The sequence below is a fragment of the Micromesistius poutassou genome (genome assembly GCF_964030765.1).
Source record: "Micromesistius poutassou genome assembly, chromosome: 3".
NCBI classification, from domain to species: Eukaryota; Metazoa; Chordata; class Actinopteri; order Gadiformes; family Gadidae; genus Micromesistius; species Micromesistius poutassou.
Window position 1 is genome coordinate 17,767,298 of NC_140273.1, and position 27,014 is coordinate 17,794,311.

Consider the following 27,014-nt stretch of genomic DNA (forward strand, 5'->3'; position numbering starts at 1 on the left):
GTATTATCTTTAAAGAGAATATTTATATATATGTATATATATATACACATACATACATACATACATACATATATACATATACACACACACACACACACACACACACACACATATATATGTATATTTATATATATATATAACATAGTAACTATATACTTTATTTACTTTATTACTTTATTAATTATACTATAAAAGCCTAGATGCTCTATTAGGAGCTGAGAAGCTTGCTAATTGGATTCTCGTCAGCACTCAGCAGCTCCTGATAGGATGAGAGTGTGGACCCACCTACAGTCCCGCCCTCCAGCGCTGACCACATACTTGTCATCAGCAGAGAAACGCACATTAGTCACATGGGCTGAGTGTCCGAAATAACGCTTGTGTTTCACCTGGAGAGGAGAGAGGAGAGTGGAGATGTTTGAATCATTTCTGGGGTGGTCTAGAACTTAAAAACTACAGAGTTTTTATTCAGGTTTTTGAAGTTCTCACAAATTTCTCGGGACAGGGGAAGTCGAAGAGTTTGATGAGTCCGAAGTCGTCACCAGTCACCAGATTGAGACCAGCGTGGGAAACACTGACGCAGTTCACATCCGCCTTCTCAGCATTCCTTGGCCAGATACCCAGAACCTCGTCTCCCAGGACGCTGAGAGACAAACAAAACAACAAAACAACATTAAAACAACAACCAAAATATAAACCTCCAGACCAACAAACCACCAGACCTCCAAACCTCCAAACCTCCAAACCAACCATCAAATAACAACCACCTGAACAGACTAAAGGTGACATATTACACCACCAGGTGTGAGTGGGATTAGCCGTTCATTCAGCACACATCTAGGTGGATACGCCCACTTGTGATGTCAGAAGAGGCAGATTTTCAAAATGGCTTATAACGGCTATTCCCACTCACACCTGGTGGTATAATATCTCACCTTAACAGCTAGGTGATCCTACCTGGTCCAGGTGGCCCAGGTGATCCTTTCTACCACCGCAGGCTCCGTTTCCATTTTCCCAGAAGGCACCTGGTGCACCTGCCGTGTGTAGGTACTGCTGGACACCTGCAGGAACACACATGAGTACAAATGTGTGTTCGATTAACAGACGGTGTGAGGATATGTGTTTATATTGACAGACAGTGTGAGGATGTGTGTTTATATTGACAGACTGTGAGGATGTGTGTTTATATTGACAGACTGTGAGGATATGTGTTTATATTGACAGACTGTGAGGATGTGTGTTTATATTGACAGACTGTGAGGATGTGTTTATATTGACAGACAGTGAGGATGTGTGTTTATAATGACAGACTGTGTGAGGAAGGATGTGTTTATATTGACAGACTGTGAGGATGTGTGTTTATATTGACAGACTGTGAGGATGTGTGTTTATATTAACAGACTGTGAGGATGTGTGTTTATATTGACAGACAGTGTGAGGATGTGTGTTTATATTGACAGACAGTGTGAGGATGTGTGTTTATATTTACAGACGGTGTGAGGATGTGTGTTTATATTGACAGACTGTGAGGATGTGTGTTTATATTGACAGACTGTGTGAGGATGTGTGTTTATATTGACAGACTGTGAGGATGTGTGTTTATATTAACAGACTGTGAGGATGTGTGTTTATATTGACAGACTGTGAGGATGTGTGTTTATATTGACAGACTGTGAGGATGTGTGTTTATATTGACAGACTGTGAGGATATGTGTTTATATTGACAGACAGTGTGAGGATGTGTGTTTATATTGACAGACTGTGAGGATGTGGGTTCTGGTGATACTTGTGTAAAAGTGTGGCTACCTGGATGTGTTTGCTGTCGGCAGAGAAGTCCATCTGGAGGATGAAGCCGGGTATGTCCTTGCAGTATCCGATGCGGTTGAGTGACGGGCCAAGAGTCAGGTCGTAGAAGTCCACAGAGCTCTCCATCGAGCCCACCGCCAGCAGACGGTTGTCTGGGCTGAACCTGAGAGGAACCAACACACCTATCAGAACCTGAGAGGAACCAACACACCTATCAGAACCAACACACCTATCAGAACCAACACACCTATCAGAACCTGAGAGGAACCAACACACCTATCAGAACCAACACACCTATCAGAACCTGAGAGGAACCAACACACCTATCAGTTAGTTAGTGTTGGGTTAGTTAGTGGGGTTTAGTTAGTGTTGGGTTAGTTAGTGGGGTTTAGTTAGTGTTGGGTGAGTTAGTGTTGGGTTAGTTAGTGGGGTTTAGTTAGTGTTGGATTAGTTAGTGGGGTTTAGTTAGTGTTGGGTTAGTTAGTGTTGGGTTAGTTAGTGGGGGTTAGTTAGTGTATGTCCTGGATGCTGGCTCTGCGGTCCCTCTTTAAGGTGAGTTAGTGTTGGGTTAGTTAGTGTTGGGTTAGTGTTGGGTTAGTTAGTGGGAGTGAGTTAGTGTTGGGTTAGTTAGTGTTGGGTTAGTTAGTGCTGGGTTAGTTAGTGTTGGGTTAGTACCGTATGTCCTGGATGCTGGCGCTGCGGTCCCTCTTTAGGGTGAGTTAGTGTTGGGTTAGTGTTGGGTTAGTGTTGGGTTAGTGTTGGGTTAGTGTTGGGTTAGTACCGTATGTCCTGGATGCTGGCGCTGCGGTCCCTCTTCTTGCCCCAGACGCTGAGGGAGGCGACCATCAGGATGATGAACTCTCCGTTCTCCAGGCCGATGGACACCATCTCCCCGTTGGGACTGTAGCAGCAGCACTTGGCCGGGTGGCCCAGGCTCACCTTGTTGAGCAGCTTCTACATGATCCATAATCAATTCATAATCAATACACAGTCAATGCATCCATCAATACATAATCAATACATATATTAACACATATATCATCCATAATCAATACATAATGAAGACATTCATCTAACTATCAATACATAAATGATTATATCAATAAATAGATCAAAATATCTATCATACTCAATCCATAAATGAATACATCCATCAATACATCTCTCATCAGGTCTTCAATACATCTCTCATCAGGTCATCAATACATATCTCAGGTCATCAATACATCCCATAATAGTTGGCCCTCCTACCCGGTCCGCCAGGTCCCAGAGGCGGATGGTTCCGTCGTCGCTGGCTGACAGGAAGACGTCCTTGTAAGGGTGTGTGCTGAGGCCCCAGATGGCTCCCTGAGTGTGGCCGTTGATCATGGTGTTGGACGCCGCGTTCTTCTCCCCCACCTCGATGATCTCCCCGTCCTTAGTACCCACCAGGATCTTCCCCTGGGGAGGCAGAGAGACAGGCAGAGAGACAGGCAGAGAGACAGGCAGAGAGATGAGTGAGAGGACTGATAGTAGGGATAAAGTAGTGATGGAGGAGTGATAGAGTGGAGATAGAGGGAGATAGAGGCGTGATAGAGTGGTGATAGAGGAGTGATAGTGAAGTGATATCGGGGTGATTGAGAAGTGACAGAGGAGTGATGTAGTGACAGGGGGGGTGATTGATAGAGGGGTGATAGAGGAGTGATGTAGGGTGATAGAGGGGGATCAGAGGAGTGATAGGGACTGAGAGGAGGCGTGAGTGTCTACCTTTCCTCTGCAGACCGAGCGGACGTTCTCCACCGGCTGCCCGGTCTCCAGCTGGAAGGCTCTGCAGCGCTTCATCTCCTGGTCCCACAGCTTCACCGCTCCGCCCTCCTTGGTCCTGAGAAACAAAACAAATCATCGCACACATTCTACAAAGGAAAAAGCCCTAACACACACCACACACACACACACACACACACACGCAGGAAACCATGCAGCACAATGCAGTGACACCATAAAGAGGTGTAGGAGGGTGGAGGTACTGACGGTCTCTCCTTGCCCCCGGTGACGATGAGGCCGTCGCGCAGGGTGGTGTACATGGTGAAGACGGGGCCGCTGTGGGCCTTGGCCACCACCCTCACCAGGAAGTGCTCCCGCCACACGTACACGTCTCCGTTGATAGCGCCGCTGAACGTCAGGTTGTTCTGAGGACGGAAGAGGAGGAGCAGTGTCAGCCTGCTTACCTGACCCCTGACCCCTTGACCTCTGACCTCTGAACCTGAGCCAGGAGGAGGACAGGACGCATGCAGTCAACGAGCCAACCAATAGATTTGCACTACAGATGAAAAAAGTCCATGTTTTCTCTTTGCTAATACAAAGAGACGTATGTAAAGATGACACTCCCTGCTATCTACACAGTGCTAATACACAGAGATAACACGTATGTAATGATAACACTACGTGCCTGCTACATAGTGCTAATACAAAGAGATAACACGTATGTAATGATAACACTACGTGCCTGCTACATAGTGCTGGTCAAGACCACCCTGATCTAGAGCCCGGGCAGGGCCAGCTTGTACTCACCGCGCCAAAGGCCACCGACAGCATGGTCTGGACACGCCCCTCCTCCACAGAGCCAATCACACCCTTCTTGTACATAAGGGAGCCGCCCACCAGAGTCCAGAACTTGATGTGTTTGATGCCGACCGACACGAACTGAGTGTCTGAGTCTGGTCTGAACTCCACCACAAAGATCCGCTCACTGTGGCTCCCCCTGCTGGTCACCTTGGTACCTGACCCAACAGGACGTATGTTACCGTTGTGAGTTTGGGCGTGTAACAGGTGTGTATTACATGTATGTGTTACAGGTATGTATGTGTTACAGGTGTTTATTAAAGGGGTGTAATACAGGTGTATATTACAGGTGTGTGTTACAGGTTTATATTACAGTTGTGTAATACAGCTGTGTATTACAGGTGTGTATGTCAGTGGAGGCTTCTCCAGTGAGGAGAGGAGGGAGGTAGTTCCTCTTTAACATTGTTGAGAATAAAAAATGTAGATTTCCCAGACTACTGTAATGAATTAATGCCCTTAAATATGACTATTTTAATGCCTTTGTATATGTAATGTTCGTTTCCCTGGGTAAAGGGACATTAGCACCCCCTATCGCCTATTGAATATTACTTCGGGGACTTCGTTCCTCCCTCAGCCTCCATTCACTCCCATTCATTTCTCTGGCACTACTGGCGGCCGGTGGATAACATGGGGTTCAATGGGAGAGAGGAGGAAAGTCCTCCTCTGAGTGGGTGGGACTAGCTAAGGGATCTGAATCGTGCCAACTTCTATTCACGAATAGGCTGGAGCCTTGGCTGCGCTATGAACCAATAAGAAGGAGTCCTGGCTGCGCTATGAACCAATAAGCAGGAGCCCTGGCTGCGCTATGAACCAATAAGCAGGAGCCCTGGCTGTGGAGCAGCTCGGAGGGAGGGTTTATCCCCTCAAGTCTCTACGCTACGAGAACCAACAAAGCCGCTCAGTCGTATGCCTCGTTTCATGCCGTTATTCTGAAATCACTTAAAAAATATCCCGTTTGGTATGACCAGGTCACTGATATCTTTGCAACACAAACAGCGAGGAGGATTAACTTGATCTATAAATGAAGTCCCTCAATCTTAATTGGCTTAACACCATGACCAACATTATGAAACATCCATTAACATCCACATTTGCCTCAAACAATGTTAGGCTTACAGCCCATGTAAACAGTTGTGAAATGATGTTCTTGTTGTTCTTTTAAATGTTTGTTACTCTGACTGTTCTGTTTGATGTTGTGGAAAGGATGTTAGTGAATGATTCAGAGCATGATGCATTTTAAATGGCATCACTTTTGGTCTTGTGTCTTCATTTTTCTTAAAACAATTGTAGCTGAAAATAAACAGCCAAATTACAACCAATAGTTTAAATCATTGAGGGCAAAAATGGGCCCAATGATAGGCCCAGATTTTTTTATTTAGTTTTACAAATCAAGAGTAGGCCTGATTTGACTAATTGGTTTACATCCTTTCCTTCTGCCCTTGTAGTCCAATACATGCTGCCCACCAGCTTTCAAAGTACAATGCTGCCACTGGTGGATTTGTATCAATTGTATTCACATAATTATCCCTCCCTGCTATTTTGTAGTTCACGAAAACACCCTGAAACAACTTGAGTCTCACATACTTATGCCACCATACGCCACTAACAGTGCAAGCAAGCCAATGGCAACCAAGCACGCAGTCCTTCCTCCCTCACTTTAAAAACCACCAGCCGCCACTGGTGTATGTATATATTACAGGTGTGTCTGTGTATGTGTGTATGCATGTATGATTGTGTGTTTGTTACAGGTCTATGTGTGTTACAGGTGTGTGTTACAGGTTGATTTATAGGTGTGTGATACAGGGGTGATTAACAGGTGTGTGTTACAGGGTGATTTACAGGTGTGTGTTACAGGTGTGTGTTACAGGGTGATTTACAGGTGTGTGATTCAGGGGTGATTTACAGGTGTGTGTGTGTGTGTGTTACAGGGTGATTTACAGGTGTGTGATTCAGGGGTGATTAACAGGTGTGTGTTACAGGGTGATTTACAGGTATGTGTGTGTAGTATTAGTTGGTACCTTCTTGCCACCTCCAGACGGTGATGGTATGTTCTGGCTCCACCCCCACAGAGAGCAGTAGTTTCCCCGTGGCGCTGAAGTTGACGTAGCTCACGCCTTTACCATGGCAACAGCGCAGGATGGACAGGGTCTGCTTGGTTCTCGCGTCCCACACGTGGATGGACGGAGCTAGCCCTGGGAGGAGACAAGACACCATGGCAACCAGGAACCATGGCAACCAGGAAACATGGCAACCTGCCCTGGACTGGTTGGAAAAGGTTCTGGATCCAAAGGGAGTGGGAGGGGAACATGAGGAAGAGGAGAAATTGAGGAGAACGAGGAGGTGGTGAAAATAAGGAGAAAGAGGAGGAGGAGGAGGAGTAGGAGGAGGAGAGTTTCTGGTGTTCTACTGGACCTGATCTACTCTGTTTGGTTCTGTTCCCAAGGATACAGACTCTCACTCTTGATACAGATAAATATGGTGACTACACTCTGAGGGAGACTTGGTTTGATCTGATCATAGGTAACCATGGAAACCATGCTGATTCCTGACAATCCTAACCACCAACATCAGCCTCTACAGGCCGAAGGTAAACCACCACACTCTGATGAAGTAATCTGATGATATAATCGGATAGTCAGGCAAATGGAAGGGGGCATGTTCCTTTATCTGATAGGTAGTCAGATGGAAGGGGGCGTGGTCTTCAATCTGATAGGTAGTCTGATGGAAAGGGGCGTGGTCTTACCTGGCAGATCGCTCAGGTCACCTGGAGATGAGGCAGCGGCGTCACATGACATGAGCAGTGAGAGAAATATACATGTAGTGGTTTAACATGCATGTGATACGCATGGAGAAGAGTGGACTAGGCAAATCAACAAACGTGAATTAAAGCATGAATGAAGAAGCAGTGAAGGGTTGAGATGTCGGAAATGGACTCATTGAAATGTTTGTAGCACATACAGATCACTTTCTAGCATGAACTGATCTGTTTCTAGCATATACAGATCACTTTCTAGCCTGAACAGATCAGTTTCTAGCCCGTTCAGATTAGTCTCTAGCCCGTTCAGATTAGTCTCTAGCCCGTTCAGATCAGTTTCTAGCAGGTAGAGATCTGTTTCTAGCCTGAACAGATCCGTGGGAGTGGGTTCAGAGAGGCGGAGGGTAGGGGCGTACCGATCTGTCCCGTGGCGATGACGTTCTGGTACTTGGGGTGCTGGTTGATGGTCAGACACAGGATGTCATCAGTGTGCTCCAGGTAGAAGCTCTGGACCCCTGTTGGGAAGAGAGGAGGGCTGGTGAGGAGGGTCCAGAGGAGGGCTGGTGAGGAGGTCTGATGAAGAGGGTAGGGAAGCGTGGAGGTACTTAACGGTGGGGCAGTGGGGGTGGAGGTACTTAACGGTGGGGCAGTGGGGGTGGAGGTACTTAACGGTGGGGCAGTGGGGGTGGAGGTACTTAACGGTGGGGCAGTGGGGGTGGAGGTACTTAACAGTGGGGCAGTGGGGGTGGAGGTACTGACCAGAGGAGAGGTTCTGGACGATGACGGTGGCGGCGGTGTGGAAGATGATGTCAGCCCCGTCGTTGAGGTAGTGAAGGTTGTTCCGGCAGTCAAAGCCCCTGTAGCCGAACACATGCTCCAGCACCAGCTCCTACACACACACACACACACACAAACACACACAGACACACAGACACACATACACACACATACACATACACACACACACACGCATGCACGTGCGCGCGAAACCAGGCGGTTAGTTCAGACTAATCCAGGCGGTTAGTTCAAACTAAACCAGACGGTCAGTTCAAACTAAAGCAGGCGGTTAGCTGCTAGTTGAAACTCACCTCCACCACTTTCTTCTTCTTTGTCACGTTGTTCTTCAGAAGCTTTTCTGGAAGTGGAGCTGCCCGGCTGACAGGGGGTCTACACACACACACACACACACACAACCCACCCCCCCCCCCCCCACACACACACACACACACACACACACACACACACACACAACCCCCCCCCCCCCCCACACACACACACACACACACACAACCCACCCCCCCCACACACACACACACACACACACAAAAGGTTGGTTATGAAGTTAGGAAGTTATCAGAAGAAGCGAGTAGGAAGGGAAGAATGAAGGAAGGAATTAAGAAGGGAAGGAAGGAAGGAGGGGAGATGGAGTTAGGAGGGGTGGAAGCCGGAAGCAGGAAGCAGGGTACCTGTCGTCCAGAGGAACATCTCTGTGCTGCAGGTGGGGTTTGGTTCCCGTCATGTTCCTTATGCTAGCGGAGAAGATCTTGGTGACGTAATCCAGGGACTTCTCCTGAGCTACGTCACTGTCGTAGCCTAGAGAGATCATAACACTACGTCACTGTCGTAGCCTAGAGAGAACATAACACTACGTCACTGTCGTAGCCTAGAGAGAACATAACACTACGTCACTGTCGTAGCCTAGAGAGAACATAACACTACGTCACTGTCGTAGCCTAGAGAGAACATAACACTACGTCACTGTCGTAGCCTAGAGAGAACATAACACTACGTCACTGTCGTAGTCTAGAGAGAACATAACACTACGTCACTGTCGTAGTCTAGAGACAACACAAAGCTAATATTATTATAATTAACTAGGATGTATTGCAGACCTAGCCAACAGAGGACATATTAATGCTTATGCCACTAGCTGGGCTGGGCTGCAGACCTAGCCTAGAGAGGACATATGAATGCTAATGCTACTAGCTGGGATGTGTTGTAGACCTAGCCTAGAGAGGACATATGAATGCTAATGCTACTAGCGGGGCTGGGCTGCAGACCTCCGTCCTCCTCTGGGTCGTCGTCGGACTCCTCGCTGTCCACAGCCTTGCTCTCCTTGTGGCCCGGCGCCTCCAGGGACCAGATCATCAGGGCTGTGTCGGCTCCGCCCACTGACAGCAGCAGGGCGTCGTCATTGGTCCACCGCACGTTGGTCACGTTGGCGCTGTGGCCCACGTACTTTTTAAACTTAGCAAACTGCCCCTGAGGTTAGAGGTCAAAGAGGGAGAGTTATAAGTCTAAATCTTAACGAGCAGGGGCCTAAAATGTTTGAACTCACGGCTAACTAAAAGGTGTTACCCATCCTAGAGCGCTAGTTAAGGTGTTACCCACCCTAGAGTACTGGTTAAAGGTGTTATCCAACCTGGAGCGCTAGTTTAAGGTGTTACCCAACCTAGAGCGCTAGTTAAAGGTGTTACCCACCCTAGAGGGGTAGCTGAAGAGCTTGATGAAGCCGAAGTCGTCCCCAGTAGCCAGCAGCTGGTGGTCTTTAGTGAGGCAGGAAGCGTTGACCAGGCTGAGCGCGGGCCAGATGCCCTCGCAGGTCGGACCCAAGACACTGGTCCAGGAGGCCCAGTCCACCTTCTCAAACTATAGACATATATATACAATAAGGTAGGGCGATCAACACAACGCAGGTACTGGCCTGTTAGACGGGCGCTGGCTGCTAGACGTTCACTTTCAATCAGACGAGTGGTGCAGAAGAGGAGTACCTTGTGGTTGGATGTCAACCAGCAATGTGGTTATTTATGTTATTTAATATTTTAATTGAAGTTTTGGCTCAACTTATTTGTCCCAATGACGCATTGATCAACTTAGTGTGTGCAAAACCTCTTAAATAAATTCCTATCAGTAATGAAGGAGAAGTATATGCTAATTTGTTTAACAGAGAGGATGTCGGTAGCAGCGGAACCGCAGAAGCGGGAAGATTGGTATTGGTAAAAGCGTGCGTGCATGTGTGCGTGTACCTCAGAAGTGTGTGTGTGTGTGTGTGTGTGTGTGTGCGTGCGCTTGCGTGCGTGCGTGTGTACCTCTGCAGTGTTGATGTTTTGTTTCCGACCCCGCGGTGCCTCAAAGAACAGCTGCTCCTTGGCTCCCGAGTTCACCTGCAGAAGTTTCCCTGGAGGACACCGTATACAACCTGTGACCTCACGCCGACCCGGTCGGATACAGTTCTGTTTCTAGAGATATCAAACTAGTGTATAGGCGTGACCTCATGGCCAACACGGCCTGTGATTGGTCGCCTCACCTCTGGTGTCCCAGTCGATGTGCGTGATGAAGCCGGAGGCGCCCTTACAGATGCCCACCCTCTTGCTGCTCAGCACGTTGTAGATGTCCACGAACGAGTCGTGGGACGCCACCGCCAGGTACTTCCCCGAGTCTGGACACAGGGGGAGGACACTTAGTCTGTGCACTCAGTCCTGCACTCAGTCACGCACTTAGTCCTCCACTTAGTCCTGCACTTAGTCGTGCACTTAGTCCTGCACTTAGTCCTACACAAAGGCCCTGTCTCAATACCTCCCCTAACCCTAGATTTTTGCCCTAACCCTAGATTTTGCGCATTCTTGTGTAGGGGTAGGGTGTCCCATTACTGTAGGGAGCAAGGGGGAGTGCTATTTTGCCCTTTATAATCAACCCTCAAAACGTAGTGAGGTCCGATGCAGGCTTAAAACTAAGTGGAAGATTTACTGTTGAGGGCACTCCAAACCAAGTGGAAGTTTTAAGGGGGGAGAAATGGGACAGGGACTTAGTCCTGCACTTAGTCCTGCACTTAGTCCTGCACTCAGTCCCGCACTTAGTCCTACACTTAGTCCTGTACTTAGTCCTGCACTCAGTCCCGCACTTAGCTGTATAGTTAGTCTCACACAGTTAGTTATATACTTAGTCACACACTTAGTTATATCCTTCAACCAGGAAGTGTTTGAAGGATAGTGCATCAGACCGGAAGTACCTTGGGAGAAGCGGATGTCCGAGATGAGCTCCTTGCGGTGGTGGAAGGTGACCAGGTCCTCCAGCGTGTCCGCATTCACCACCAGGAAGCTGCCGTCATTCAGCCCCACGGCGAGGGCCTTCCCGTCAGGGGAGAACGCACAGCAGCGGCTCCCTGGGGGAGGGAGGGAGAGAGGGTGAGAGAGAGACACAGAGAGAGAGAAACAGAGAAGTAATATGAGTGAATACTAAGATGCTAGGCTGAGGAAGATAAGGTGGAGGAGGGTTCTACCTTTCTTGAGTTTCCGCACGGCAACCATGCGGTGATTGGCTGACAGCTCCCAGATCCGCAGCGTTTTGTCGTCACTCACCGTAGCAACCACAGGGAGGAGGGGGTGAGCTGCGAGCCCCCACACCTCGCCCTCCATGTGACCCTGAAGAAAGCAAACACACCCCACTTCAGATCTCTGGAAATGTCTCTTGACTCACTTTCAATAAAACAAACATATCCTGTCTTTAGATCTCTTTAAATGTTTATCTTTTTTATCGTTTATCTAAGATAATCTTTACCACCCTCCTATCTGAATCAGTAGTCACAGGCCTACCTGAACCAGTAGGGTCATAGGCCTACCTGAACCAGTAGGGTCATAGGCCTAACTGAACCAGTAGGGTCATAGGCCTACCTGAACCAGTAGGGTCATAGGCCTACCTGAACCAGTAGGGTCATAGGTCTAACTGAACCAGTAGGGTCATAGGCCTACCTGAACCAGTAGGGTCATAGGCCTACCTGAACCAGTAGGGTCATAGGCCTACCTGAACCAGTAGGGTCATAGGCCTACCTGAACCAGTAGGGTCACAGGCCTAACTGAACCAGTAGGGTCATAGGCCTACCTGAACCAGTAGGGTCACAGGCCTAACTGAACCAGTAGGGTAATTTACCTTTTACATTTACATTTAGGGCATTTAGCAGACGCTTTTATCCAAAGCGACTTACAATAAGTACATTTGTCATAAGAAGTCAAACAATATATCACCGTCGTTACAGTAAAGATGTTCATAGAACCAAGTGCAAGTACTAACAATCGCTAGGCTAACCCCATGCAACGGACAAATAAGGGACTGAATGGCTATGTAGAGTCTAGATGAACTCTGAACAGGTGGGTTTTGAGTCGTTTGCGGAAGCTGGTGAGCGACTCTGCGGTCCTGACATCAGCAGGGAGCTCGTTCCACCACTGTGGTCCCAAGATAGAGAAGAGTTGTGATTTAGCTGATCGACATTTGGTTGCTCTTAGTGATGGCGGTACCAGACGTCCAGCTGATGTAGTTGAGCGGAGGGATCGAGCTGGGGTGTGTGGTTTGACCAAGGCTTGGAGGTAGGCAGGGGCAGTTCCATCGACTGCCTTGTATGCCAGTCCCATCATCTTGAATCTGATGCAGGCTACTACAGGGAGCCAGTGGAGGTGGTGGAAGAGGGGAGTCACATGGGAGAATTTAGGTAGGTTGAATACGAGGCGCGCTGCCGTGTTCTGGATACGCTGCAAAGGTTTAATAGCAGAGACCGGGAGTCCAGCTAGGAGCGAGTTGCAGTAGTCCAGGCGGGAGATGACCAGCGCTTGGACTAGAAGCTGAGCTGCTTCCCTTGTGAGGAAGGGCCGTATCCTGCGGATGTTGTAAAGTGCAAATCTGCAGGATCAGGCCACTGCGGTGATGTTGGCGGTGCAACATAACTGGTTGTCTAGTACCACACCAAGGTTTCTGGCAGTTGGAGACGGAGATACAGTGATGTTCTCGACAGTGACCAGTAAGTGTGGGCAATCTTTCCCCGGTATTAGGAGGAGCTCAGTCTTGTTAAGGTTAAGCCTCAGGTGATGGGCGGTCGTCCAAGTGCTGACGTCTGCCAGACATTCAGATATGCGCGTTGCAATCAGGGCTTTGTCAAAGGAGGGGAATGAGAGTAATAGCTGAGTGTCGTCGGCATAGCAGTGATATGAAAAACCGAGTGATGTAATTACAGAGCCTAGAGATCTGGTATAGAGGGAGAACAGAAGGGGCCCCAGTACAGAGCCTTGAGGGACACCAGTGTCAAGTGTGCAAGGTTTGGACAAGGAGCCATTCCATGTGACCTGATAGGTGCGATTCGACAGGTAAGATGTGAACCAGGATAGGGCCGATTCAGCAATGCCAAGTTTGGCGAGAGTGGCAAGGAGGATCTAGTGGTTCACCGTGTCAAATGCTGCGGACAGGTCGAGGAGAATGAGAAGCGATGAGAGGGACGAGGCTCTGGCAGCACGGTCATAGGCCTAACTGAACCAGTAGGGTCATAGGCCTAACTGAACCAGTATGGTCATAGGCCTACCTGAACCAGTAGGGTCAAAGGCCTAACTGAACCAGTATGGTTATAGACCTACCTGAACCAGTAGGGTCATAGGCCTACCTGAACCAGTAGGGTCAAAAGCCTAACTGAACCAGTAGGGTCAAAGGCCTAACTGAACCAGTATGGTTATAGACCTACCTGAACCAGTAGGGTCATAGGCCTACCTGAACCAGTAGGGTCAAAAGCCTAACTGAACCAGTATGGTTATAGACCTACCTGAACCAGTAGGGTCATGGGTCCACTCTTGTCTATCTCCAGGATCTCTCCGTTTTTGGTGCCCACCAGGATGTGTCCGTGGCCCAGAGAGATAGCTCTGATGGAGGGGTTGTCCTCCAGCAGCAGGCCTACCACACACACATTATACACATGTCACCCTACAGCAGCAGGCCTACCACACACACACACACACATTATACACATGTCATCCTCCAGCAGCAGGCCTACTACACACACACACACACACACACACACACACACATTATACACATTATACACATGACGTGTGTGTGTGTGTGTGTGTGTGTGTGTGTGTGAGGCCTACCTTTAGAGGAAGGTGACAGGGCCGCCCTCTTGATGGCGTAGCTCTTCAGACATCTGTCAAACATGTCGTCCCACAGCTCCACGACTCCGTCACGACCCCCGGTCACGAAGCCCTGCACACAACCGTCATCACAATCACGCCAGCACTACAGTGATGCTGGTCACCGTAGTGACCGGGGTCAGCTACAGTGATACTGGTCACCATGGAGACCGGGGTAAACTAGAGTGATGCTGGTCACCATGGACACCGGGGTAAACTAGAGTGATGGTGGTCACTATAGTGACCAGGGTCAGCTACAGTGTTGCCTATCACCGTGGAGACTGGGGTGAGCTACAGTAATGCTGGTCTCCGTGGCGACTGGGGTGAGCTATCATGATGCCTATCACTGTGGAGATCGGGGTGAGCTACACTGATGCTGGTCACCGTGGAGACCGGGGTGAACTAGAGTGATGCTGGTCACCGTGGAGACGGGTACCTTGTCCAGGGAGCACATGGCAAAGACGGGTCCGTCATGGGCCTTGATGGTCTTCACCAGGCTGGTGTCGCGCCAGATGTACACGTCTCCACTGGTGGCGCCGGAAAACACCAGGTCCTCCGAGCGGCCATAACACGCCGACATCATCGTCTCCTGCTTCCCGCCCTGGCTCCCCAGGATGCCCCGGCGGAACGTAAGACCCCCCCCTGACACACACACACACACACACACACACAGGAGGAGGTGAGGTGGAGGAGGGGAGGTGCAGAAGATGTAGAGAGGGGAGGTGAAGGAGGGGAGGTGGAGGAGATGAGAGAGGGGAGGTGGAGGAGGGGAGGTGCAGAAGATGTAGAGAGGGGAGGTGAAGGAGGGGAGGTGGAGGAGGGGAGGTGCAGAAGATATAGAGAGGGGAGGTGAAGGAGGGGAGGTGGAGGAGATGAGAGAGGGGAGGTGGAGGAGGTTGGGGGGGTGGAGGAGGGCTACCTGAGTGCTGCCAGAACTTGATGTGTTTCATGCCCACAGTGAGGAGTTTATCCATGCGGAACGGGTTGCTCTTCACAACAAAGATCTTGTCCTTGTGTCCCCTGCAGACAAGAGCCTTGTTACTGCCTTATTACTATATCTATACTCTACTGTTACTACTACATCTACACTCTGCTGTTACTACTACATCTGTTACTGCTACATCTACACTCTGCTGTTACTACTACATCTACACTCTGCTGTTACTGCTACATCTACACTCTGCTGTTACTGCTACATCTACACTCTGCTGTTACTACTACATCTGTTACTACTACATCTACACTCTGCTGTTACTACTACATCTGTTACTACTACATCTACACTCTGCTGTTACTACTACATCTGTTACTACTACATCTACAATCTGCTGTTACTACTACATCTGTTACTACTACATCTACACTCTGCTGTTACTACTACATCTGTTACTACTACAGCCACACTCTGCTGTTACTACTACATCTACACTCTGCTGTTACTACTACATCTGTTACTACTACATCTACACTCTGCCGTAACTACTTTCCTATTCTAAATGTTGGGGCATGGTACCTGGCTTTGGCCAAACGTTCTCCTTTCTTCCAGTCCCAGACCACGATGGAGTGGTCTTCATCGATGCCCACCGACACCAAAGTCTTCCCATCCACTGAACAGTAGGAAGTAGTCGTTACATAGACAGGAAGGAGTCAGTACATAGATTTGAAGTTGTCACCACACAGACAGGAAGTAGTCATCAACACATCCAGGTAGAGAATGTGTTTGTGTGTGTCTGTGTGAGCGTGTGTGTGTGTGTGTGTGTGTGCTTGTGTACCTGTGAACTCCAGGGCACACACTCCTCTGCTGTGATGTCCCTTCAGCAGAGAGAGACACTTCAGAGTCTGGATGTCCCACACATGGATGGCTGGGTCCCGTCCCACCTGACACACACAAATACACACATGCACACATATACTTTAGAAACACTTGGACACACATGTGCTGTGATTGTGATTGTGTGTGTGTGATTGTGTGTGTGTGTGTGTGTGTGTGTGTGTGTGTGTGTGTGCGCGCGCGTGCGTGTGTATACCTGTCCTGTAGCAGCGTAGTCTTTGAGGGGGTGCACGGTGAGGCTGATGATGTCATCATCGTGTGCCAAGTAGAAGCGCTGGCTGTGCAGCTGGCGGTTGTAGACCACGCCCACCGCGGCCACGTGGTACACCACCTCCCCACCCTGGCTGTACCACAGGTTGTTCCTGCAGTCACAGCCTCGATACCTGCACCACCAGAACCACAAGAACCATCAGTCACAGCCCAGTACCAGAACCACAAGAACCATCAGTCACAGCCTAGTACCAGAACCACCAGAACCACAAGAACCATCAGTCACAGCCCAGTACCAGAACCACCAGAACCACAAGAACCATCAGTCACAGCCCAGTACCAGAACCACCAGAACCACAAGAACCATCAGTCACAGCCCAGTACCAGAACCACCAGAACCACAAGAACCATCAGTCACAGCCCAGTACCAGAACCACCAGAACCACAAGAACCATCAGTCACAGCCCAGTACCAGAACCACCACAACCACAAGAACCATCAGTCACAGCCTAGTACCAGAACCACCAGAACCACAATAACCATCAGTCACAGCCCAGTACCAGAACCACCAGAACCACAAGAACCATCAGTCACAGCCCAGTACCAGAACCACCAGAACCACATCCATCAGACAGGCGAGAGAGAGACAGAGAGAGACAGAGAGAGAGACAAAGCGTCTGGCTGCCAGGGCTTACCCGTGTACGAACTGCAGCCGTAGCCCCGCCTCCGGAGCTTTCTGGCGTTTCAGGGAGCCAATCAGCTTCTTCCGGAGCTGAGGGAGATCTTCCTTGTACACCTAGAGAGACAGGAAGAGAGCTGGTTTAAGGTGGAGGTAAAGCTGGAGGAGGAGGTGGAGGGGAGGGTGGAGGTGGAGTTTAAGTAGAGGAGGAGGAGGAGCTGCAGTGAGGTTGGAGGAGGAGGAAGAGGCGGAGGAGGGGGAGGTGAAGGATGAAGGTAGTGTAGGTGGAGGTGTCGGGTTCCAGGGCTGGAGTGTTAGCCCCAGTAGCAGCTGGCCGTATCCATGGTTACCTGACGGTCGTAGTTGGTCTGAGCTTCCTGTTCGATGTCTGAGTCAAGTTCTGGAACGTCGGAAACATCAGAGTCCGACTCTCCGCTGTTAGAGTCAGCGTATCCCTCTGGAGACGCAACACACACGGACAGGGGCTATAACACATTTATGGTTGTGCGTATGCACATGTGTGCGTGCGTGTGAGTGTGTGTGTGTTTGTATGTGTGTATTTGTATGAATGAATGAATGAATGAATGCCTTTTATTGTCACTATACATAGTACAATGAGATTGAAAGCATCTCCTTCCCAGTGCATACACATGTAGAATATGAAAATACAAATCTAATAACGTACAAAAAGTAATAAATAATAAATAATAAAAAATTAACAGGAGATTAACGAGAGATAAATAAGTAAACGTGTGCGTCCGCAAGTGCGAGAATGTGTGAGCTGATGTTTGTGGGTGTGTGGGTGTCAGTCTGTGTGTGTGATTGTGTGTGTCTGTATGTGTGTATTTGTGTGTGTGCGTGTGTGTGTGTGTGTGTGTGTGTGTGTGTGTGTGTGTGTGTGTGCATGCTTGCGTGCGTGCGTGCGTGTGTGTGTGCGTGCGTGCGTGCGTGTACCCTGCAGCAGGGGCTCCAGCACCCCGTTCATCACCCCCTCAGGAAGGAACCGCCACTGGAACACGGCGTGGTCCGCCCCCCCGGTGCTCACCACCCACTGCAGGTCGCTGGACCACCGCACGTTGGTCACGTGGGCAGAGTGGCCGATGTACTTCTTGAACTTAGCAGCTGGAGACGTTTCAGCTCATTATCATCATCGTTTTTATCACAAGATCATTGTCATCATAGCTATTATCACTAGCTCATTATCATCAGAGTTATTATCATTCAGCTCGTCAACATCGCTATCATGCAACTCATTATCATCATAGTTATTATCAGTCAGCTCATCAACATCGCTATCATGGATCTCATTATCATCATGGTTATTATCATCCAGCTCAATATCATCATAGTTATTATCACTATCTCATTATCATCATAGTTATTATTACTAGCTCATTATCACTAGCTCATTATCATCGTAGTTATTATCACTAGCTCATTATCAACAGTTATTACATGCAGCTCATTATCAACATAGTTATCATCCAGCTCATTATCATATTTATTATCATTAGTTCATTACCATCATAGATATCATTCAGCTCATTATATTCACAGTTATTATCATTCAGCGTGTTACTATCAAAGGTTATTTTTAAAAAGCTTGTTATCATACGGCTCATTATCATACGGTGTCTGACCTTTCTTCAGGCAGGGGAAGCGGAACAGTTTGACCAGCCCCAGGTCGTCCCCGGTAACCAGCACGGCGCTGCTGAAGTTAGCGTCCACAGAGTTCACCTCGCTGGAGCTTGAGTATTTAGGCCAGATCCCGTTCACCTCTGCTCCTATCACTCCGGTCCAGGTCATCCAGTGGATCCCCTTCGCCTCCTCCTTGGACAGCAGCTTCCCTGCTGGGAGACATTAAGCCACACAAGGTCATAAACCAGGTCGGGAACCAACACCTAAACCAGGTCCTAAACCTGGTCAGACCACACAGGGTCCTAAACCAGGTCCTGAACCAACACCCGAACCAGGTCCTAAACCTGGTCAGACCACACAGGGTCCTAAACCAGGTCCTGAACCAACACCTAAACCAGGTCCTAAACCTGGTCAGACCACACAGGGTCCTAAACCAGGTCCTGAACCAACACCTGAACCAGGTCCTAAACCTGGTCAGACCACACAGGGTCCTAAACCAGGTCCTGAACCAACACCTAAACCAGGTCTTAAACCTGGTCAGACAACACAGGGTCCTAAACCAGGTCCTACACCAAGTCCTAAACTAGGTCCTAAACCAGATCAAACCACATCGGGTCCTAAACCAGGTCCTAAACCAGATCCAAACACAGAGCCTAAACTAGTCCTACATTATTGTCCTATAGTCCTATATTAATACATATATATATATATATACATTTTAACCTGGCATGGTAGAACAACAGTTCCCTGGCATGGAGGCGGTTACCACGGTTACCTGGCATCATGCGGTACAACACTTCCCTGTCACGGAGGCGGTTACCACGGTTACCTGGCATGCGGTAGAAGAGGCGCTCGCCAGCTCCGTCGTTGGACTGCAGGAAGCGGCTGTCCACGGACCAGTCCAGGTGGGTGATGAAGGAGGAGGAGCGACTGCACTCGCCCACCTTCTTGTAGCGCTGGCCCACGGCGTACAGGTCCACCGGGCCGTCGTTGGAGCCCACCGCCAGGTAGGAGCCGTCCGGGGAGAACTTCAGCTCGTGGATGGCCTCCTTCCGGTCCTTAATGTGCACCACCTCTGTCATGTCTCTGCAGGGGTCATCAGAGGTCAACTGGGTCATTTCCTTGGAAACGCAGTAAGGACAGGTCACGTCCAGCTTCGTTCTGGTGGTGCGTTTCTCATAGTGTCATGTGGTTCTTACCGGACCCGCAGGAAGATGAAGGATTCGTCCTGCACCATAATCATAGTATAATGTGTAGAATTATGTGGTTCTGGTAGCTTAAGGCTGGGTTCTCGTGGTTCTGGTAGCTTAAGGCTGGGTTCTCTTTTAGCGGATAGTGTAAGTCTTGGTTCTCTTGGTTCTGTTAGTGTAAAGATGGGTTCTCCTGGTTCTGGTAGCCTAAGGCTTGTTTCTCTTGGTTCTGGTCTTACCGGACCCGCAGGACAGTGAAGGAGCCGTCCTTCATGCCGAGGGCCAGCTGGGAGCCGTCGTTGTTGAAGGCCACGCTTCGGACCGCCTCCTCCATGTTGCAGCGAGCGAGCAGCGTGTGGTCCGACAGACTCCACAGCCTGCAGGGAGAAGCATGGTGAGACCCCTAGCCCTACACCTGACCTCTACCCCTGACCTCCTGACCTCTACCCCGGAACTCCTGACCTCTAAACCTGGCCTCCTGACCTCTAAACCTGGCCCACCCTACACAGAGTGTAGCTGTGATAAACGGAAGTGTAACTGTGATAAAACCCAGAGTGTAGCTGTGATGAAGGGCAGAGTGTAGCTGTGATAAAGGGCAGAGTGTAACTGTGATGAAGGGCAGAGTGTAGCTGTGATGAAGGGCAGAGTGTAGCTGTGATGAAGGGCAGAGTGTAGCTGTGATAAAGGGCAGAGTGTAGCTGTGATGAAGGGCAGAGTGTAGCTGTGATGAAGGGCAGAGTGTAGCTGTGATGAAGGGCAGTCTAAAGCAGACCTCTTCCTAGTAACCAGTAAAGGGGGAGGGTCTTCTTACCGGACCGAGCGATCGTCACTGCCCGTCACTGCCACTGCCTGTTTGGGGTGGAGGTCAAGCGCCCAGAGCTCTCCGTCACTGTGTCCCTGCATCAGCAGGACTGGCTTGTCCCGCTCCCGCACCATCACCTCAAAGATCTCACTGTCCTGGGTCCCCGCCAGCACCCGGTCCGCCCGCCAGCACACGCTGCGGATGGACAGACCTGCGGACGCATGGACCAGATAGCAGTGGAGCGCACAGTACAACACTGGAGATAACAGTACAACACTGGAGATAACAGTAGAGCTAGCACTGGAGATAACAGTACAACACTGGAGATAACAGTAGAGCTAGCACTGGAGCTAACAGTACAACACTAGAGCTAACAGCAAAGATAGCACTGGAGCAAACAGTACAACACTAGAGCTAACACTGGAGCTAACAGCACAACTTAAGTGAAGAGTAGAGACAGCACTGAAGTTAACAGTACAACACTAGAGCTAACAGTAGAGACCGAACAGAGACGATATGACCTTATAAACCTTTATAGCCCTGCTCACTAAGTTGGTGCTGGCTTTATGTTTATATTTAACAATTATTCACGGAGCCTGAGGTGAATAATTGTTTTAGTATATAATACACATGAACACTCCAAAAATAAACAAGATAACACTTTTTGCCGGGATTAATTTGTTTGTTTTTTAAGTTTTTTTATGTGTTTTTTGTTTTTTAGCGTGACGATGCGATGAAAACAATATCCCGTTTGAAATCTCAATCTCAGGATATTGCGCAATATCCCGAAATCGCTCAATTTAAGCCACCCGTTTTATAATGTGATATATACTGTATATGATCTTATTTACCTTTACCTATTGTTGATCAGCCTCCCTCAGGTCTATCTTGGTGATGGGTTTATGTTTATATATATATTATATATTATACATGACATGTTATATATGATATATATATACGACCTTATAAACCTTTATAGCCCTGCTCACTATCTTGGTGCTGGCTTTATGTTTATATTATATATTATACATGACATGTTATATATGATATACTGTGATATATACTGTATATGATCTTATATACCTTTATTGTTGATCAGCCTCCCTCAGGTCTACCTTGGTGATGGCTTTATGTTTATATATATATTATGTATTATATATTATACATGACATGTTATATATGATATATGATCTTATATACCTTTATAGCCCTGCTCAGCCTCCCTCAGGTCTATCTTGGTGATTGGTTTGAAGTCCAGGTCCCAGAGTCGGACACACCCGTCTCTCCCTCCTGTGGCAAAGCCCTCCTCACACACATGCATGCTGAAGATCCCTGCCTACACACACACACACACACACACACATACACACACACGCACCCACACACAAACACACACAAATGCACATTGAAATGTTTCCATATACTCCTGGAAGCCACACTATCAATTTTGTATATATATATATTTCTGTGTATATATGTGTATATCTTTTCATATATGTATGTATGTTTATATATTGATGGTATATGTGTGTATATAAGTACCCCGTGAGCAGCCTGGACGGTGCGCGTCAGGTTGAGGCCCTTCCACACGTACACATCTCCATTCAGCGCTCCGGAGAAGGTGAGCTCCTCCTTGGCCGTGGCCAGACACAGGATGGTCTGCAGGTCTCCCGTCTTCCCGAACATCCCCCGCTTGGGCGTCAGAGCGTTCCCACACAGGGTCCAGAACTACAGGGAGGGACCAGCACCCAGAGTCAGGACTTAACCCACACAGGGTCCAGAACCACGGGGACCAGCACCCAGAGTCAGGACTTAACCCACACAGGGTCCAGAACCACGGGGACCAGCACCCAGAGTCAGGACTTAACGTGCGTTGGCTGAGGGGCGTGGTTGGCACTAACCTTGATATGTTTCACTCCACAGGTGACCAGTCTGCTGGTCTGGTAGGGATCCCAGGAGATATCGAAGATCTGTAACACAGAACCCAACACACAGAACCAGTTCGCACCAGTTAAAACCTTTGAAACCAATTAGAACCAGTAAAACAGGTTTTTATGATTATAAGCATTTATAATGTTTCAACCTTTAAAACCAGTTAGAATCAGTTAGAACCATTAGAACCAGTAAAACCAGTAAGAACTATTATAACCACACATATAACCAGTTAGAACAGGTGAGGACACTCAGGATAAACTCCAGAACCTTTCGGCAAGGCATTACAAGTACTCATGTCATGCAGTAGTGGAGGTGGTTACCCGGTCTGAGTGTCCGGTGGCGGTGGCCAGGACCCGTCCTCTTCTCCAGTCCCAGACACACAGCGTGTTCTTGGCATCCAGACCCACCGACGCCAGCCGCTGCACACACACAGAACACTGACCAATCAGAACCCAGACCAACACACACTGACCAATCAGAACCCAGACCATCACACACTGACCAATCAAAAACCAGACCAACACACTCTGATCAATCACAAACTAGACCAACACACTTTTGACGAATCAGAACCCAGACCAACACACCCTGACCAATCACAAACCAGACCAACACACTAACCAATCACAAACCAGACAAACACACTCTGACCAATCACCATCCAGACCAACACACAACCTGACCCATCAGAACCCAGACCATTACAGACATCATTCCTATGATGCACTTCGAACACAGCACACACTTGTAAGCATCCAATGACACCCAGTGGTCTCACGGGGTGCACAGTGGGCTGTGGCCTGGCAGTCATATGACAGACCTGTCCGTCGGAGTCGAAGGCGAGGCCCGCCACGCCGTGCGTGTGCACGTCTCGCAGGATGGAGACGGTCTGCATGGAGTAGCTGTCCCAGATGCAGATGTAGGGGTCCTTACCCACCTGGCCCGTGGCCACCTGCACCTTGTCTGGATGGATGGCGAGACTGGACACACACACACACACACACACACACACACACACACACACACACACACACACACACACACTTACATCTGACCCCGACATAAAACAACCCAGTCCAGAGTAACCTCTCCAAAGCACCGGTTGGTCCGTTGTAGTGAAGCTCACCTGATGATGTCATCGTTGTGACCAAGGTAGAACTTCTGCGTGTGCTCGCGGCTGTTGTAGACCACGCCCACCCCGGCCACGAAGTACACGAGCTCCTTCCCCGCCGTGTAATACAGGTTGTTCCGGCACTGGTGTCCACGGTACCCGTGCACCCACTCCAGCCTCAGCTGACACCGTGGGGCCGTCTTGTCGCTCATAGCGACGACCACCCACCAAAACCCACCTAGCAGTCACCACCACCACCTCCACAACACACCACCCAGAGAGCAGAGGGACCACCACCTCCACAACACAGCACCCAGGGAGCAAAGCGGCTCATGTGGACCACAGACTGACTGCTGCGGTCTGTCAGAGCTGACTAGCAATCAGTGTTCATGTTGTCATCCAACAGGCGACCAGGCCGAGGCAAATCTGGCTTTGGTTTACCGTGTTGGTAATGTACCAAGACTAGTTCATGTGAATAGGGCTGGGTTTAGGTTCCGAATAGCACTCGGCTTTTCAAACGGCACATTTTAATCCCAGATGGTCGAGCGTTAGTCCTTCATGGACTACAGGGCTTCGCTAAGATAGCTGACAACAAGATCTTTGATGTCCTCATTGTCGTCGATCGTCAAGTCGTTGATTTACTTCCAGCATTCCAGGTGAAATCAGGAGACTCCAACGCCGATCTATCTCTGCATCTCTATATCTCTGTATTGATGTATTCTGTATCTATGTCAATCTGCATCCACAAACCAAACTCCGGGCGTATTTTGGGCTCATTCTGTTAAATTGTAATGGGCGGCGCTGGACGCAATATAGGCGATAAGAGCAAAAAAGATTCACAGACGTCAAGAAAAAAGGCAGATGGTAGGAGATACATGGTAAAAAAAGGGGAGAAAAGATTTAACGTCCGTTTCTCCTCCCGGATAATATCTTCCTGCCAAGCTGCTCATCTGGTCGGAGCGTAAACTCTTCCAGAATCCCGGATCCACTTCGCTCCCTGCGCTACGCAGCCTTCGTGGTTAACGCCGCGCTTTGCAATGCATGCCGGGATTTGTACTTTTTTCTTACTGTGTGACCGTGGGATTGTCTGGAATTGAGTACATAAAAAAACGACAAGTCCCAGAGGCGTACGCTCTCCATGGTGCTGAAACACGACTAGCTTGATACAACTGAAAGAGCGAACTGGAAACGTCTTCAGATAAGAGATAAAAACGACAATATTAAGGATACTGAGTGTGAGTGTCTTATATTACGTCAAATATCCACCCTAGAACAGGAGATTAACGTCATTTAGCAGGGCAAAAATTCCCCGCTGGAATGTTTCTTTACTTAATGTTGTGTGTTGTATTGATTATGCATCTTCCCAGCCATATTCTTGTCAAATAGGTTATATTAATTAATGAAGGAATTTAAATAAATCATGCTTGTTTTGTCTGTGAATTGTCCCAAATGGTTTCATATCTTACTTCCCACTACTAACAGACACACACAACACAGTATAAACGTTTCAAAGCTTTTAATGACATCGCACATATTTAAATGAGATAGAGGTGGTGATAGATAGTAGATAGATAGATAGATAGTCAAAGTCTACAGGTGCAATTTAATACATGAGGAAGCTAGCTTTAACTTCTGAATATATTTGGCTCAAAATACCAAGACGTTGCAGTTTTCTTCATTCCTATGGAGTGGTGTTGATTGTGCAGTTAAAATGTCAGTATGGTTCAGTACACTAGAGCAGGACAGCACTATGTAGATATACAGAGCAGAAAACACCCCATCACGCCAGGCTTCAGGCAAGCAGTGGGAGGATGCAGTTATCAGTCTCCCGTCGAACATCCATCCTTCAATGTCTATTATTATACAGCGCTTGCTTTTACAATCTGTACTACAATATGAAACATTACCAACGTAAAAATTAAGTGTGGAGGTAAAAATCAAATATAGCAAATGAGACTTTCCTTCCTGGTCTAGACAGGGAGAGTTAGAGAAACATCCTTCATTTAGTTTGTGTAGTTTGAGCTACTTAAGCCTAGCTTAGCATGCAGGGAAATCAGCTTAAATCATCCTTCCAGTATCACCCCTTCCCTTCACGCTATTGGCTGTTCATATCAACCAATCAGGGGTGGCTGTTGAGTGCAGACAACCAATCAAATCTCACTATGGGTCCAGTTTCCTTCAGGAGGAGAGGAATGTGTCTTACAACAAATTATAGAATATATATAAAAAAAACACAAAACATCTTTATATTGTGACTTCCTGGTGAAGATGAATCATAATAATAAGGAATATAAAACTGCAGTGAAATCAGAAGGTAGAAAAAGGTCCCACAACTCATCCAACGGGAGTCTGTCCTGAAGACCTGGCCACCAGACCCCTACAGAAACCCCTACCCACCAATACCTGGTACACCAGACCCCTTACAGAGACCCCTACCCACCAATACCTGGTACACCAGACCCCTACAGAAACCCCTAGCCACCCAGTCCTGTTCCACCAGACCCCTTACAGAGACCCATAACTTTCAGACCTGGTCCACCAGACCCCCTACAGAGACCTTTCAGGTCTGAAAGGTAGGGACCTTTCAGACCTGGTCCACTAGAACCCCTACAGAGACCCCTACCCACCCAGATCTGGTCCATCAGACCCCCTACAGAGACCCCTACCCACCCAGACCTGGTCCATCAAAACCCCTACAGAGACTTCTCCCACCCAGACCTGGTCCATCAGACTCCCTACAGAGACCCCTAGCCACCCAGACCTAGTCCACCAGACCCCCTACAGAGACCCCTACCCACCCTACAAAGCACCCAGCAGAGGGTGGTGGAACCAAAGGAAAAGGAAGGTAGAGAACGTAGAGAACATACAGATCGTAGAGGACAGAGAGTGTAGAGGATAGTGTAGAGGACAGAGAATGTAGACAGAGAGTGTAGAGGATAGAGAAAGTACAGAATATAGAGAACATAGAGGACAGAGAACGTAGAGAACGTAGAAGGCAGAGAACGTAGAGGGCAGAGAACGTAGAGGACAGAACGTAGAGAACGTCGAGGGCAGAGCGGTAGGACAGCAACAGGAGTCTACTACTTCTTCTTGCTGAACAGACTGAATCTCTTCTCCTTGTCCTTCTCCTTGTCCTTCTCACGCTTCCCTGGACTGGACTCAGTCGTCATGGTGACGGAGGCGGGCAGGGTGTGTGCCCGGACAGAGACGGGGGTGCTCTGGGTACTGCTGGGTGCCTCGGAGCGCTCGGATGACCCCGCACTCATTATGGCCTGGATCCATGAACTCATCTCCTCCTGTAGGTTACATTAACCAGATTAACTAGTGCTCATTATGGATCATCTCCTCCTGTACGGTACATTAACCAGATTAACTAGTGCTCATTATGGATCATCTCCTCCTGTACGGTACATTAACCAGATTAACTAGTGCTCATTATGGATCATCTCCTGCGAGTTGCATTAACCAGATTAACTAGTGATCACAGTACAATATGAGTAAATATCACAGTAGAAAGT

The 27,014-nt window shown here is 48.6% G+C and overlaps 2 protein-coding genes across 3 annotated transcripts in view; both read right to left on the bottom strand.

Moving 5' to 3' along the window:
• Positions 1–242: 242 nt before the first annotated feature.
• Positions 243–23,708, bottom strand: eml6 (EMAP like 6; the record flags this gene model as incomplete). The annotated part of the gene is made up of 41 exons (XM_084465999.1): positions 243–386; positions 487–640; positions 955–1,058; positions 1,804–1,966; positions 2,585–2,757; positions 3,055–3,243; positions 3,550–3,664; positions 3,814–3,971; positions 4,354–4,562; positions 6,423–6,596; positions 7,148–7,168; positions 7,576–7,674; positions 7,919–8,048; positions 8,248–8,326; positions 8,626–8,752; positions 9,220–9,421; positions 9,641–9,808; positions 10,249–10,337; positions 10,467–10,598; positions 11,169–11,321; positions 11,439–11,580; positions 13,737–13,864; positions 14,062–14,173; positions 14,537–14,742; positions 15,020–15,120; positions 15,614–15,707; positions 15,873–15,978; positions 16,128–16,314; positions 16,837–16,937; positions 17,171–17,277; positions 17,775–17,942; positions 18,461–18,670; positions 19,288–19,544; positions 19,888–20,025; positions 20,460–20,661; positions 21,651–21,786; positions 21,993–22,178; positions 22,352–22,420; positions 22,706–22,804; positions 23,206–23,365; positions 23,512–23,708. 41 exons carry the CDS (start codon positions 23,706–23,708, stop codon positions 243–245), a joined length of 5,889 nt encoding a protein of 1,962 aa, XP_084322125.1.
• A 2,473-nt stretch (positions 23,709–26,181) lies between these two features.
• Positions 26,182–27,014, bottom strand: part of sptbn1 (spectrin, beta, non-erythrocytic 1) — a 29,772-nt gene continuing 28,939 nt past the window's right edge. For both annotated transcript variants that reach the window (XM_084465440.1, XM_084465441.1), the window contains one exon: positions 26,182–26,792. In XM_084465440.1, the coding sequence (XP_084321566.1) occupies positions 26,577–26,792 (216 nt within the window). In that variant the 3' untranslated portion in view covers positions 26,182–26,576. The remainder of the gene's footprint in view (positions 26,793–27,014) is intronic.